Genomic DNA, 17,008 nt, shown 5'->3' with positions numbered 1-17,008 from the left:
GGGCGAGAGAGGGCGAGAGAGAGAGAGAGAGGGCGAGAGAGGCAGGCTGACAGCAGGAGAGAGAGAGAGAGAGAGAGGGCGAGAGAGAGAGAGAGAGGGCGAGAGAGGCAGGCTGACAGCAGGAGAGAGAGAGAGGGCGAGAGAGGCAGGCTGACAGCAGGAGAGAGAGAGGGAGAGGGCGAGAGAGGCAGGCTGACAGCAGGAGAGAGAGAGAGGGCGAGAGAGGCAGGCTGACAGCAGGAGAGAGAGAGAGAGAGAGAGGGCGAGAGAGGCAGGCTGACAGCAGGAGAGAGAGAGAGGGCGAGAGAGGCAGGCTGACAGCAGGAGAGAGAGAGAGGGCGAGAGAGGCAGGCTGACAGCAGGAGAGAGAGAGAGGGAGAGGGCGAGAGAGGATGAGAGAGAGAGAGAGAGGGCGAGAGAGGCAGGCTGACAGTAGGAGAGAGAGAGGGCGAGAGAGGCAGGCTGACAGCAGGAGAGAGAGAGAGAGGGAGAGGGCGAGAGAGGCAGGCTGACAGCAGGAGAGAGAGAGAGAGGGAGAGGGCGAGATAGGCAGGCTGACAGCAGGAGAGAGAGAGAGAGGGCGAGATAGGCAGGCTGACAGCAGGAGAGAGAGAGAGAGGGAGAGGGCGAGAGAGGCAGGCTGACAGCAGGAGAGAGAGAGAGGGAGAGGGCGAGAGAGGCAGGCTGACAGCAGGAGAGAGAGAGATAGAGAGGGCGAGAGAGAGAGAGAGCGGGCGAGAGAGGCAGATTGACAGCAGGAGAGAGAGAGGGCGAGAGAGGCAGATTGACAGCAGGAGAGAGAGAGGGCGAGAGAGGCAGATTGACAGCAGGAGAGAGAGAGAGGGAGAGGGTGAGAGAGGCAGGAAGACACAGAGTGCAGCAGACAGAGCAGGAGCATGGTCCACGATTGGTCCACGATTGGTCCACGATTGGTCCACGATTGTTCCACGGTTGGTCTACGATTGGTCTACGGTTGGTCCACGGTTGGTCCACGGTTGGTCCACGGTTGGTCCACGGTTGGTCTACGATTGGTCTACGGTTGGTCCACGGTTGGTCCACGGTTGGTCTACGGTTGGTCCACGGTTGTTCCACGGTTGGTCTACGATTGGTCTACGGTTGGTCCACGGTTGGTCCACACACTTTACCACATGAGAATTTTCACATTAAAACGAGTCCCAAACATAACGAGTTCTTAGAAACCCAGACGTGAGAGTCACACATGTGACCAGCTCTTAGTAAAAGTCTTAGATGAAAAGTCATTAGAAACACTCCTTCAGCACTGAGTCCTTCAGCCTGGCCCAGACCCCCCACAGCCAGTCTGAACCATCCCTGTGACCGGCCTCCACACTCAGTCCTCAGGGCCACTCACCATCTCTGTACAGAGAGCAGAGCCCTCTGCTGGCCAGGTGAATAAGTCCTTCACCTCCATCCTGTTTCTTGGGTAAAAACAGAAGACTCTGTGGGACCCAGTGAAGAAGGTCCAAAAAAGTCTACGATTACTGACTGAAGTTTGGCAAATAAAGGTCGACAGGAGGGTCCACGGGAGACAGACGATGCCACAGCACAGATGCAGCAAGATTATTCATGAATGACAGCTCAGGTAAGATCCATTTCTGTTTCAGTCTGGCTTCTACCGTTTCCAAAACATGACTCCCTAATAAAGCACCATCCTTGTTTCCAGGTGAGTCCACAGTAACACAGTCCTCTGCAGTCCTCTCCCCACCATCACAGCCTCACCATAAACCTGACCCAGTTTATTCTGGCCGAGGAGGTTTCTCCAAATGTTTCATACTGTGTTTCAGAAACGTTTCATCACTTGGTTACAACAGCATCATCTGCATACGCTGACAGTCTGAGACCAGAACGTTCAAACCAGACCTGAGTTTAGGAGGAGGGGCTCCCGGAGCTCAGTAATAACCACGTATATGATGCTGAATTGTTCCATCTCGTGTGGCATCTCTTTGATTTGTGATTCTGGGCTATTAAATAAAACTGAGCTGACATTTGTGGGACCACAACAGAGAGGAGAAAGCCCGAACCCTCTCTGCTTTCTAAGGAGCACAAACAACCCAAACCAGCGATCATTTCAAGCTCTCAGCGTCTCCATACAGGAGATCCTGGAGTCCTGTTTAAGCCTGTAATCTGAGAAAAGTGCAGTAATAAAATGTCACTGGCACACTTAAAAACTCTGAGAGTGATCAGAAAGCTGGACTGGAGTTTTTGGACTTTTATAAAACCTCCTTCACCTGGCAGCTCACACCAGAACCACCACCAGGCTGAACTTCAGAGCTGAGAGCACTCCCTCCAGAACCTCCAACAAACCCTCAATGCCACACCACACACCAGAAAACACACCACAAACTATAAACAGAGAGAGGGTGAGAGAGGTAGACTGACAGAGAGGTTTAATCTGTGTGAATCAACTAAATCTCTTCCTCGTTACCCCTGACAGCGCTCTCTCTCTCTTACTGTGAGTCTATGTCTCTCGGCCTCACAGTGACTCTGCTGCTCTCAGAGTTTAGGACCATCTTCTCACATCCATCACAGCTCTGTGAGTGAGCAGCTGTGCAGAGTCCTCACAAGCTGAGCTGTTACTGATCTGGTATACACGCTGAAGATGAGGAGCCCTTCATCTTCATCACCATCACATCCTTCAGACCTGCTTCGTTTCCTGAATGAATGAAGCTGAGCTGAGGAACGCTGAAGGTCAGGATCCATCAGAGACATTAAACCTGCTGCAGGTTCAGAGACCCAGCTGATCCAGTCCAGGTAACCAGTAATGACTCCATGAACTTCTTAATGCAGTTTACTCAAAATCATCCCACAGATGTAATATTATCTACAGCTACTTTCAGTACCATTGATGTTAAGTTAGACTCTTTTTCTCCAATTGATCTTTCTGAGTTAACTTCAATAATTACTACGTTGGCTACCATAGCAGTATAGCACTGCAACATGGCATTTGGGTTTTCTAACTAAAATAGGAAAAAATAGGAACATAAATAGTGCCATCATTGCCAGACCTGGCCCACATGTGGTTGACATACACTCTGCCATAACACCGGTCAGTCAGAAGTGCCAGCTTGATGCCGGATCCAGGGAAGACCTGTTTTCTATGAGCCTGGGCCACATACACCAAACCACAATCAAACCAGATATGGCATGCCATCACATAAACACTACAATCTATGCCAGGACTGACCCATATCTGGATGACATACATCTTACCATGCCAGCAGTGCCGGCTTGATACCAGATCCAGGCCAGACCTGCTTGCCATTTGATTCCAAACCATCAACGTGTCTTTTAGACCCCATTCCTACAAAACTGCTCAAAGAAGTCCTGCCATTAATTAATGCTTCCATCTTAAATATGATCAACCTATCTCTAATGATCGGCTATGTACCACAGGCCTTCAAGCTGGCTGTAGTTAAACCTTTACTCAAAAAGCATCTCTAGACCCAGCAGTCTTAGCTAATTATAGGCCAATCTCCAACCTTCCTTTATATCAAACATCCTTGAAAGAGTAGTTGTCAAACAGCTAACAGATCATCTGCAGAGGTTTATTTGAAGAGTTTCAGTCAGGTTTCAGAGCTCAGCACAGAAACAGCTTTAGTGAAGGTTACAAATGATCTTCTTATGGCCTCTGACAGTGGACTCATCTCTGTGCTTGTCCTGCTAGACCTCAGTGCAGCGTTCGATACTGTCGACCATAATATCCTATTAGAGCGATTAGAACATGCTGTAGGTATTACAGGTACTGTGCTGCAGTGGTTTGTATCATATCTATCTAATAGACTCCAATTTGTGCATGTAAATCAGGGGTCCCCAATCCACGAGGGTAGGTGTCCCTGCAAGTTTTAGATGTGTCCTTGATCCGTCACAGCTGATTTAAATAGATAAATTACCTTCTCAACCTGTCTTGAAGTTCTCCAGAGGCCTGGTAATGAACCAATCATGTGATTCAGGTGTGTTGACCCAGGGTGAGCCCTCGTGGACTGAGATTGGGGACCCCTGATGTAAATGGAGAGTCCTCTTCACACACTGAGGTTAATTATGGAGTTCCACAGGGTTCAGTGCTAGGACCAATTCTGTTTACATTATACATGCTTCCCTTAGGCAGCATCATTAGAAGACATAGCATACATTTACACTGCTATGCTGATGACACCCAGCTCTATCTGTCCATGAAGCCAGATAACACACACCAATGAGTTAAACTGCAGGAATGTCTTAAAGACATAAAGACCTGGATGGCCACTAACTTTCTGTTTCTTATTATGCATTGCATGCACAATCAGAGAGAGCATATTTCTCCTGTTTTGGCTTCCCTTCATTGGCTTCCTGTTAAGTCCAGAATTGAATTCAAAATCCTGCTCCTCACATACAAGGTCTTAAATAATCAGGCCCCATCTTATCTTAATGACCTTGTAGTACCGTATCACCCTATTAGAGCACTTCGCTCTCGCTCTGCAGGCCTACTTGTTGTTCCTAGAGTATTTAAAAGTAGAATGGGAGGCAGAGCCTTCAGTTTTCAGGCCCCTCTTCTGTGGAACCAGCTTCCAGTTTGGATTCAGGAGACAGACACTATCTCTACTTTCAAGATTAGGCTTCAAACTTTCCTTTTTGCTAAAGCATATAGTTAGGGCTGGACCAGGTGACCCTGAATCCTTCCTTACTTATGCTGCAATAGATGTAGGCTGCCGGGGGATTCCCATGATGCATTGAGTTTTTCCTTTCCAGTCACCTTTCTCACTCACTATGTGTTAACAGACCTCTCTGCATTGATGGATTTTTTTCAGTTTCTTGATCTTTGTTTCTCAAAGGTTAAAATACAAATATTGATGAATTGAATTTTGTAGTTACGAGAATCTGCAGTCACTATGGGAACAGCAGGAGGAGAAACATCCACCGAGTTAGAGGCCTGAGCTTCACACACAGACCAGCAGGTTGTGATGCCATACAGCCTGTGGTCATGTGATCACACTTCAATGAGCTGTATTTAAACATTATAGTGATGAAACCAGGACAGCAGGCAAACACCACCGGGACGTCCTCTTCATTAAGCTTTACACACACACACACACACACACACACACTTAACACCCCGTTTAACTACAGATCTGATGACGATGGTAAATGGAGTTCACACATGCATGCAGCATGCAGCGGTTCCCACAGCTGGAGGCAGATGCACTCGGTCCCTCAAACGCATCGCGTTGCGTTCACAGTGCCGGTCAGCAGAGGTAAGGACTTCAGGCCTCTGGGGCTTGATGATGCCGATGATGATGGTGGTGACAGCTGGATCGGTGTGAACCGTCGCCGTGATATTCATCGGTACTTACACATGTCATTTAAACAGGATCCAGCTGTGGTGATGTCACTGCGTCTGACATCTGGATGGATCCATGAACCTGAAACCTGCCCACAGCTACACATTTTACCCTCCACCTCACACAGACGGCCATTACACTCACTCAAACTTCACCTCGGTTACCACACGATTGGCCTGGCCGGAGGCCCCGCCCCCTGGCCTGTGGAGCCAATGGCGTGCTAATGAGGGCTATAAAATGAAGGTGTCCTACCATCATCCTCTGCCTGTGCCTCTTGGCTTTCCGTACGTTGTTGATGAATCGTCGTCCCATCTTCTTGGCGTACCACACGGACACGAACATCACTTCCTGTCTCTCTCCTCAGCAAGCGGTTACATAAAGAGCGGCGGCGTAGAGACGGATGAATAATTAACCAAGAAGAAGGAGAGAGGAGGAAGGTCGCGCTCAGCACAAACCCGCTAACCCTGCGAGGCGTCGGATCCTGTTAACGGAGCGCAGAGACATGGCCGACAGCTCACAGAGAGCGAGCGAGCATCCTGCTCCTGATGGAGAGAAATGAGACGGAGGGACGAGCGAGGAAAACTGAAGAGAGAGAGAGGCTGTTCATCACTCCTCCGCTCTCTCTCTCTCCTCGCTCGACCCTCCTCATGCTTCACTGCACACCTCTCTCCCTCTCTCTCTGTGTCTGTGTCTCTCTACCACCACCGCCCCTCGCTCTCTGAAGGAATCCCCTCCCCTCTGTGATGTCACCATCGCCAAGAGAGAGAGAGAGAGAGATAAAAGATGAAGACGAAGAGGAGGAGGGGGGCATAGAGAAATTTGGGGGGGTAATTCAGCAAACACACACACATACTCAGGCTAATGCTGTTGCCATGGCAACACCACCCCCACATCCCCTTCTTCTCATCTCTCCCTTTTCTGCCATTCTTGCCGTTGCCATGGTGACGAGCGACAGAGAGAGAGAGAGAGGCAGAGCATCAGATTCAGAGTGGGCACGAGCGGCCCACACTGTGTGTGTGTGTCAGTAATTAAGCAAGGAGAGGTCCCTGTGGCTGTGGGCCTGACCCCCACCACCTCACTCTCTCTCTCTGTGAATATTAATGATGGGGTAAATGAGGGACGGGGGACTGGGGCTGACCTCACCTGCTGCCTGTGACATCACAGCGACCCCAGTGCACAGATCTGACCTGGGAACAGCTCTTTGGAAGTGTTTCAACAGCGGAGCTCTGATCAGAGACCTGAGGATGTGACAGGACCTCCCACAGACCTCCTCACTTCTCCACAGAGCTCCTTGAGAGCCCTCCAACCTTTTGGAGCCTCCCTGTGGTGAGCCCCTGCACTCTTTTTTTGAGCTTCCAAGGACCTTTAAGTTCAGACCCTCAAAACCTGATAAAACCGCTTAAACCCTGTTAAGCATCATCCAGCACGTCCTCTGACACACAACGGTCCTCCTAAACACCTGGAATCTCTCATCAGTGATCCCAGGGCCCTAAAACCTTCAGATCAAACCCCAGACATCACTGGAACATGTTCAGAGACCTGAGGACACATGAAACACCTCAGAGCCCCCACAGAGACCCTCACCTGCCCCTAACAAGCTCCTCCAGGACCTAAAACCTGGACAAGGACCTCTGAGCACAGTCACCCTGACCCCCTCCAGCCTCCTCAAGGACCTTTCCAGGGATTCTGACCGTGTGACATCAGGATGAGTCAGCTCCACACCCTGTGACCCCGTCACTCTGCTGCTGATGGTGTTCTATTATTACACTTGTACCGAGCTACATCACAGCACCACACACCACACGCCTGCTCAGTCACAGCTGCAGGCGGGCTGATGCTGCCCCCTGTTGGTCAGATGAAGAACTGCATCCACACTGACACAAAACCAGAAACAATGAATTAAATATTCATTTACATGAGTTATCATTTGTGTCATATTTGTACATCTGGAATTATTTGTGCAGACCAATTTATTTTAGCTTGTCAGAAAAAACCTGACCAATGAAAAAAACTGACACAACTGATACTACTTAAAACACACTAAACTCAGTGTGCATATGAGTGTGTGTGTGTGTGTGTGCACGTACTGTGATTGCAGCGGGGTGTGTGTATCCGTCCAGGTGTGTGTGGCTCAGCTCAACGCTGCGTCCTTGGGTCATGTGACCGGGGCTGGGATCAACAGGTGGAGTCTCATCGTCTTGGTAACGGTACTTCTGCAGTGAAACATATCGGGGTTAGCATTAGCTGTTAGCATGAGGACCCTGTCCCCACAGCTGAGACACCTCCACTGTCCCTGTTCCTGGACCTCCTCGGGGAGCTCCGACACATCACCAGGACTCCCTGCAGTCCATCTGAGGAACAGGGAGGAACTCCAAACTCCAGGCGAACTCCTGAAACCTCCTCTAACCCTGTTTCTATCTGCTCAGGCCGCCTCGCAAACACTTGGAGGCCCTCTGGAACCTCCTCAACAACCCCTGAAAGCCCACAGGGCTCCATCAGCCTCCACACGGAGCTCTGTGGGTTTCTGTGGATCATCCAGACCCCCTGAGGAGCTCTGACACCGTCCTCATAATCTTGTTAAACAGGTTTACCAATGCATCGATCACACAGGTTGTCTGTCATAGATCATTATATTTGTGTTTATTACCTCTTTATTACCATGATGTCACCATCGATGAGGGGTTACATCAATGACTCATCCTCACATCAAATATCTATAATCCACAAAATAGCAATAACATTAATTATTCATGTCTAACCTCCTCCAGATCACAGATCAGAGTCTGGCATGGGAGGTCAGGGAAGAAGGAAAGGAAGGAAGGGAAGGAAGGGAGGAGTTTAAGGAGCGAAGGGAAGCATTCGGCAGAGAGCGAGGAAACGAGGTAGCTGTTGGGAAAGTAGAGAATGAGAGGCAAAGATGATGCGGTTGCCATAGTAACAAGAAGACCCTTGAGAGCCTCCGTTGCCTGGCAGCTGACATCACCAAACAGAGGGGGAGGAGCCATGTTCGATTCATAAAGATGGAGACAGACACACGGAGCGGCGGTGCAGCATTTGTAACCTGCTCTTACCCATCAGCCTCGGCGGCGCCATGCTCACCTGTCTGTGTGTTTAACATCTCTGATCCTCACTGTGTGAAGTGTGTGTGAAGCTCAAGGACTCTAATTAAAGGCAGGAAGTGGTGACCCCTGACCTCAGGCGAGCTGACACGATGATGTGAGCGGCGGTGATTTAACGTCTGGTTAAAGTGCTGACGAGCTGCTGTGTTTACACACCTGTGTGTGACAGGTGACCCACGGGCCTGCAGGAGGCGCCACAACACACACACAGATAAAGACTCAAAGCCAGATGGAATCCTTCAGACCGTCTACTCACAACTAAACAGGAAACAAACTGCATGCACGTCATGTGACCACATTCACACCTGAAAATCACCAGACAGGTACGAATAAAAGCTGCAGATCCTGATGGTACAGACACACCTGGGTGACACTTTATAAGTGAAGGTGTAACTCCTGGACAGGTAAATGGAAGTGTAAGTACAGCGTGAGCAGTTAGATTAGATTAGATTAGATGAAACTTTATTAATCCCTCGGGTGGGTTCCTCCGGGAAATTCAGTTTCCAGTAGCAAAGCACCGAAAGAAGTTGCATGTTACAGATACATTAAGGGCAATGAGAGTAAGGATATAAGCATAAATACACCATATATACACATATATAGATACAGAATATACAATATGGATAAATAGGATTGCTCATTTGAGTGAGTATATTGCACAGTGATTATTGCACAGTCAAATATAAGAAAAAAGACAAAACAAAAAAACAAATATTGCAAATATTGCACCGTGTAGAAAAGCACCTACAGCTCAGTTGTTCCCCCCTCCTTTGTCCTCCTGTTTCCCCTCCCTCTCCCCTCCAGAGAGGAGTTAAACAGTCTGATGGCGTGTGGGACAAAGGAGTTTTTAAGTCTGTTAGTTCTTGTCTTGGGGAGAAGCAACCTGTCACTGAACAGACTCTTCTGGTTGTTAATGGCCGTGTGCAGAGGATGCCCAGCATTGTCCATAATGTCCATCAGTTTCTTTAATGTCCTTTTCTCTGCCACTGTCACCAGAGTGTCCAGCTTCATGCCGACCACAGAGCTAGCCTTCCTGATCAGTTTCTCCAGCCTGCATGAGTCCTTCTTTGCTGTGCTGCTCCCCCAGCACACCACAGCATAGAAAAGTACTCCAGCAACCACCGACTGGTAAAACATCCTCAGGAGCTTCCTGCAGATGTTAAAAGACCTCAGCCTCCTGAGGAAGTACAGTCGGCTTTGGGCTTTTTTATACAGGTGCTCTGTGTTTCTCCAGTCCAGTTTGTTGTCCACCCACAGCCCGAGGTACTTGTACTTGTTGACCACCTCCACCTCCTCCCCCTCTATCTGAACCGGCAGTGGACCTTCTCTGGACCTCCCAAGTCCACAACCAGTTCCTTAGTCTTTGAGGTGTTGAGTTGCAGGTGGTTTGTGTGACTCCATGCGACAAAGTTCCTCACCAGACTTCTGTACTCCTCTTCCTGGTCATCCCAGATACACCCCATGATGGCCGTGTCGTCTGCAAACTTCTGAATATGGCATAATTCAGAGTTGTAGCAGAAGTCAGAGGTGTACAGGGTGAAGAGAAGAGGGGACAGCACAGTTCCCTGTGGTGCTCCTGTGCTGCTGACCACAGTGTCAGACGTGATGTCCTTCAGCCTGACGTACTGTGGTCTGTCGGTGAGGTAGTCGGAGATCCAAGCCACCAGGCAGGGGTCCACCTCCATCCTGTTCAGTTTTTCTTGAAGCATACAGGGCCGGATGGTATTAAAGGCACTGGAAAAGTCAAGAAACAGGATCCTGACCGTGCCTTTTCCCCCATCCAGGTGTGAGTGGGCTCTGTGTAGGAGGTACAGGATGGCATCCTCCACTCCGACACCCGCCTTGTATGCAAACTGTAGTGGGTCCTGGGCATGTTGTACCTGTGGTCGGAGGAGGTTGAGGAAGAGCCGCTCTAGAGTCTTCATAAGATGTGACGTCAGTGCCACCGGTCGGAAGTCATTCAGCTCATTGGGCCGGTTCTTTTTGGGGACCGGGACGATGCAGGATGTCTTCCATAGGGCGGGCACTCTCCCCAGTCGCAGACTGAGGTTGAAGACTCGTTGTAGCGGCTCCCCAAGTTCAGCAGCACACGCCTTTAGCATCCTAGGACACACCTTGTCTGGGCCTGCTGCCTTTCTGGGGCGAAGCTTCCTCAGTTGTCTCCTGACCTGATCCACCGTGACACTGGAAGATGATTGGAAGGGGGGGAGGCTGTCGTGCTGTTTAGAGAGGGGTTGGAGAAGGAGGAGGGGGGGGGGGGGGGGGGGGGGGAAGCGAGGTAGGTAGGGTGGGGAGAGGGCTCTGTAGTAAAGGTGAGGGTGAGGGTGGGGGGGTTGTGGGCTGGTCAAACCTGTTGAAGAAGTTGTTGAGTTCGTTTGCCTTCTCCACAGTCCCCCCCACTGTGCTTTTCTTGGTGTTGTGGCCTGTGATGGTTTTCACACCATTCCAGACCTCCCTCATATTGTTCCTCTCCAACTTCTGCTCCACCTTCCTCCTGTAGGTGTCCTTTGCTTCCCTCAGGCAGCGTTTCACCTCCCGCTGTGCTGCCTTCATCTCCTCCTTCACTTTGCTCCTGAAAGCCTTCTTCTTCATGTTGAGGACAGTTTGTGATGTGGTTGTAATTGTGCTGACATTTCCCCGTCCCGTATGATGGGGTGGATTGATCTCGACTTTTTATGTCTTCATTTAATATTCAGTCGTTAATGTGCTCGAAACATGCTCTATTATTCTTAAATGAACACAGATAAAGACGTCTCTGTCTTTGTAACAAGAACAAAACTACTGTCATAATTTTCAGACACATGTGACCTCATGATGACGGTGGAAACTTTTTATTTTCCTTTCACCGTTACTGTGCTTTAAATCTGTAAAGGGAGGGAATGAAAAGAACATCTTTCATGTGCATGAACATAGTGAGTATAAGATACAGATATAAAACACAGGGATGTGAAAAGGCTCTGTAATAAACTACAGCGTACTCGTGATATAAGACGGGGAAATATGATCTGTTTCCTGTAAACATTTGTTTTACAGTCCCTACATTTACTTGGTTTCCTGTAGAAAGCAGACAGTATGTGTAGGTAAATACGATTCATTTCTAATCAAACAGACTGAAACTGTTTGCTAACAGGGGACTTACGCCCTTAGTCGTGTTATAGAGTACAGCCAACAGCTGCACCTGCTGGACTACATCAAGGCTGTAACAGAAGAACCAGTGGTGAGCTCCAGCTCCAGTAAAACCAGTGAAAAGCACTTTATTTTGATGCCGCTCAGAGCTCTGCAGCTGTGTGGTCTCCAGTGAAAACTACCTGACAGGATGAAACCTTTGCAGTGATCACTGTTTCTAAAAACAGACAGACCTGAGCCATCGTCAGTCCTTCAGAGGCAGAAGAGAACCTCATTAAACCACTGAGATGGAGACAAAAACAGCCGCTCAAGCCTCGAGGATAATGTGTTTGTTAAACCGTGTTTCCCTGTGTTATGGGCATCGTTTTCAGCTCGCCACAATAAAGGTTCATCTTCAGTTTAATACCTCCATCATCCTGAAAGCCTGTATTTCCACGTCACGATGACATCACGAGGTCATGTGTCAGCAGCATGTTCCAGTAGTACCCAATCCAGGGCTCTAGACTAACTTGTTGCCATGGTTGCACTGGTGCGCCTAACTTTTTTTATTAGGTGCACCAGCACCACAGTTAGGCGCACCCAAATGTTTCAACCGCGGTGCCCAACACTTTACACGTTCACTTTCTAAACATGACCGTCCATACAGACAATATTGATTTGTAAATGATTACCTATCAGTCTTGTCAACACAAAGTTCTTTATTTGGAGCTCATTTCTACAAAAAACATAAGTTACTGTATTTTTTGGATTTTAAGGCGCATTACGCGAGACAAATAGATAAGTCAGACTTTACTTGAAATCCGCTTCATAAGCATGTCTCTTATCAGGAGCCATTTTGGGCTCCTTATACACACAATACGGTAATATTGCGTTGAAGCACAGTACGTATCACTCCGCGAGGCTCCAGACCACGGTAGCCGTAATGCTCCGACAATCTATGCAGCCGTGCAGCTTCATAGGTTACCAAAGTCGTACTAAAACATTTGTGATAGATTTTTGAGCGCCATGTACTACATGAAATCAGCTCGAGCTCAGTAAACACAACCAGAACTCATACATAAGGCGCACTTTTGAGAAAATTAAAGGATTTTAGGTGCGCCTTATAGTCCAAAAAATACGGTACTGATGAAGTTCTTGTGCTTAAACTGCTTCACTGAGCTGAAATTTAAACTTAAAACATCTCAAGATATGTTAAATAAAAACAAAATCTGAGTTAAAAAAGTCTCGGAGGCTTCAAACTGAACATCTGAACATCTTACTTGTGCATGGGAACCTGAGAGGTCCCGCCCCTGACTATGTCTGATTGGTTTAGATCACGATATCGACGAAATGTGTATCTATTGTTGACCACACAGAGACTTTCAGAGTTGCAGAGACTCTTTTTTGGGGTTTTTTGCTCAAACGGCTGGTCGATTTTTTTTAGTCGCACCTTTGAGAAATTAGGTCTCATTTGCGACCAAATGGGTTGCACTCTAGAGCCATGACATACTATGACAGTCAGTTCTTTCCATTACAATCGAGTACCACCTGCAGTGGTATGCAATCTGTTGATGTCACATTTCCAGATCACCTCAGGTCACTTTGGAACCCCGGCATAGCGGGCACTAAAAACGTACCTGGTACCAGGAGCTACCACTAATGGAAAACCCTGAAAACCATGGCGAACTTCCAGAGTAGGTGCTAATGAAAAAGAGTCTTTATGGTCTCAAAGACTGGAACCAGTTCAGCTCATGCAAACATACACGTGTAGAAGAACCAGCAAAGCATTTAACTCTTTAACGTGCTGCAGGAATCAGTCCGGTCTGAGCCAGTTCTCACATGATGTCACTGGACTGGATTGGTCCATTCAAACAAACTGCTGCCCAATGAGGAGCGAGCACAGCAGAAGACTCTGTTTGAATACACAAGACCTCAGTGTGTGTGTGTGGGTCCATTAGCAGCACTGATGCAGCTAAAGATAGACGAAGCTATTTCTGATCCAACACATCCATCTCTGTGAGCAGGAAATAGAAGAATATTCCAGCAGTGATGGAGGAGAGGAAACAGGAAGTATCAGAGAACACAGAGGGATGAATGTGCCTTTAAAATGATTAATACTCTTTAATAGGATGCCAACATTATAAACCAACAACGACTGTCAGGAGTTACTACAGAGGACGAACACAAAGAACAGAGGGAGAAAGCAAACATCAGCCCAGACGCTACATTCCTCTTCATGGCCTCCTACAGGCCTCCATCCTTAAGCACATTTTGCTCCATCTGTTGCTCCAACAACACGAACGTTACTCACACTGGCTTCTCACGTTGATGAAACACAGTTTGTGCTGCATGTTTGGGCGGACTCCCTCACAGATCTGTGTTACCAGGATCATAAACCAGTCCACGTTGCTGGTTGTTCAGGCCCACGGTCAGAAACACGTGTTCATGTGTGACATGGTTTCCTCTCCGAGCTGCAGTCAAACATCGACGCTTTCTGTCACTCACAGAGTGTTTTAGGCTTGAACCCAGTGACCAGCACCGGCCTGGATGTGTCTGTAAGGACGACACCACAGCACCGCCCCAGTGTTTCCTGTTACAGCCGGTATCCTGTTGCTGGGATAAAGCCTCTGTAACACATCCCAGGAGCCAACAAGATAGTCAAATCAAGTGTTTTATGTATCAGTGTGAACGGCTGTGTTCAGAACAGGTGAGTTTCCCCACAGGTGAGTCTGGACAGCATTTGTAATGCATGAAAATATCACAGAGCTGGTGTGTGAAGAGCTGTTAGTCATAAAACTCACTGAGCTCTGTGTCACTCTGTCACTGACATCATTTCACACTTCTGTGATGAACAAAGTAAATGATAATTACACTGTGGTACACTACAGAGTAACGACATGACTGAGATGCACTGTAACACGACATGTCTCAGACATGAACCTCCAACCACAGCTCTGATCCACACAGACTGAGACAAGTGTTCTCTGTGTTTCCACCAGCTCATTCACATCTCTTCATATTTATGATATGTGTCCACTAACGGTCTTCCTTCCTCCACCTGACAGCATCCTCTCCACCATGGAGCAGCTCAGGATCAGAAAATTTAAAAACATCCCACAGCTTTGTTGCATTCCTGCTCTTTCTCCTCCAACTGCTGCTGTTTGAGCTGAAATGCTCCTGACTGCTCCTGGGCCATCTGTCACGCCTGCACATCTGTCACACCTGCACATCTGTCACACCTGCACGCCTGTCACACCTGCACGCCTGTCACACCTGCACGCCTGTCACACCTGCACGCCTGTCACACCTGCACATCTGTCACACCTGCACATCTGTCACACCTGCACGTCTGTCACACCTGCACATCTGTCACACCTGCACACCCTTGGTGAATCATTGCTGTACGACCGATCACATGATCTCCTGCTGGGGAGGTTGGATGATGCCTCTAAGATTATTAGGACCCTCCACAGACGTGACCTCGTCCTCACAGTCGTACCCACACGTGTGGTTACTGCACACCTCTGAGACCAAGTTTCCACGCTAATGATGCCACTCAGGTTCATCCTGTGATACAACAGGTGATCACCCTGAACCGTCCCGTGGCGCCAACAGTGTCTCTAACACTTGGTACTTTCCTTCAGTTTCCTGTAACGAGCGCGCCGCCGAGCGCCACAGGTCAGGGTGACAGTGCAGTTTAACACACGACCTGTTGCAGCCCGCCCCCACGTCCTGAACCCAGCTTCAGTTTGGAGGGAAACATGACCGTCTCCGTGACAACAAGCACATGTGAGCCTCGACATGTGACGCGCCGATTCCACATGTGCTCAGCATCCAGCGCACGGCCCTCCTGCTCACAGCTGGCTGCGGCTAGCATCAGCTAACATACGTGCTAATGTGGCTATGCTAACACACACACACACACACACACACACACACACACGGGGGCAGAAAGAGCGAGAGAGCGAGAGACAGTGGTGTTGAATGAAAACATGAAATCTGAACACACACAAACACACACACACAAAACACTGGCTTTGATGCTTCATGAGGACACACACGAGGACATGTATGTGTGTCCTCATAAACCGTGTGTGTGTGTGTGTGTGTTGTGGTGGATGCGTGCGGGCGGTCTGCTCTTACCTTGGTGGTGACAATGCAGAGGCAGTCCATATCCACACACACACACACACTCACACACACACATTTCCACACACACTCATACACTCATGCTCGCTCTCCCGCTCTCTCTCTCCTCGTTCTTCTGTCTATCCTCCCTCGCTCGCCCGCTCTCTCAGCTCCTCTATCCTCCGTCTGACAGCACTGAGCGAGAGAGAGAGAGAAGGGGGCGAGCGAGCAGTGCAGGAGAGAGCGAGAGATGAAGATGAGGAAGACTGGGGTGTGTGTGTGTGTGTGTGTGTGTGTGTGTGTGTGCGCACCTTGAGTCACTCGACAGAAGGAAGACATGAAGAGAGAGAGCGAGAGAGAGGGTGAGAGACACAGAGGAAGAGTGAGGGGAGGGGGTGGTGGGGGCTGGGCTCCTGTTGCCATGGTGTTATGCAGCTGTTGCCCCGGCAATGCTGCTGCAGCTGTTGCTAAGTAACAGCAACGGGTGTTTCTATGTGGATTATAAGTTTGTTTTGTTTTAGGTGTGTGAGTGTGTGTGTGTGTGTGTGTGTGTATTCGTACCTGTACAGGTGTGTGTGGTTGGTCCGTCGTCTGGTTCTCACACACCGTCAGCTCGTAAAACTCCTGGATGTCTGCGCACACACACACACACACACACACACACACACACACACACACACACACACACGTCTGAGTGTGTCACGTGCAGTTCCTCTGGTGTCCAGCAGAGGCAGCAGTGAGTCAGTCCTCATGTTAAACATGTTTACAGCTGGATACACAGATGTTTCAGTCTCTGTGGATAATTTAAAGTTCGCATCATTAGGGGCGTGGCCTCTTTGACTGACAGGTGGATGTTGATAGTAGTGACTGTAGCTGCTAGCTGTTCGCTAGCTTCACCTGAACTGAACCTCTGTACCGAGTTTGTGCTGTTGGAGCATTAATAACATGAAAAAGTTTAAATCTTTGACTTACGGAGCCAAAGTCATGTATATGACAGAGAGGCGTCTGAATTTTGAGGAAAAAGATGGAAATGTTCAGATTTTAAAGTAAGACTATGAGAGAAAAAGACATGATGGACAAACAGGCTGTGATTGGCTCACAGGAACAACTAACCAGCAGCATTTCTTGGCTGTGATTGGACAGAATAGTATAAACAAACAAACAGAAGAAGAAAATGGGCCCATGATCAGCCCTCCCTGTGCAGCAGCGCCCCCTGGTGTGCCAGCCACACAGCGTATTCTGACACTCTAAAATCAGATTAAACCTGAATGCATCATCATGAACCCCCGCCTGTCCCACAGTTAAAGTTCTGCTCTGTTTCCA

General features: G+C 48.7%; 1 protein-coding gene across 5 annotated transcripts in view; it reads right to left on the bottom strand.

Moving 5' to 3' along the window:
• Positions 1 to 17,008, bottom strand: part of LOC308396192 (disks large homolog 4-like) — a 78,631-nt gene that overhangs the window by 25,481 nt on the left and 36,142 nt on the right. For 2 of the 5 annotated variants that reach the window (XM_080881331.1, XM_080881332.1), the window contains 2 exons: positions 16,247 to 16,317; positions 7,421 to 7,546 (listed from right to left, as the gene is read on the bottom strand). In XM_080881331.1, the coding sequence (XP_080737457.1) occupies positions 7,421 to 7,546; positions 16,247 to 16,317 (197 nt within the window). Of the gene's footprint in view, positions 1 to 5,585; positions 5,905 to 7,420; positions 7,547 to 15,700; positions 15,847 to 16,246; positions 16,318 to 17,008 lie in introns of those variants that run through there. The other 3 variants (XM_080881333.1, XM_080881335.1, XM_080881334.1) reach the window with 3 other exon arrangements.

Source organism: Rhamphochromis sp. 'chilingali', assembly GCF_963969265.1.
Source record: "Rhamphochromis sp. 'chilingali' genome assembly, chromosome: 1".
Classification (NCBI taxonomy): domain Eukaryota; kingdom Metazoa; phylum Chordata; class Actinopteri; order Cichliformes; family Cichlidae; genus Rhamphochromis; species Rhamphochromis sp. 'chilingali'.
This window is presented reverse-complemented; position numbering and strand designations above follow the sequence as displayed.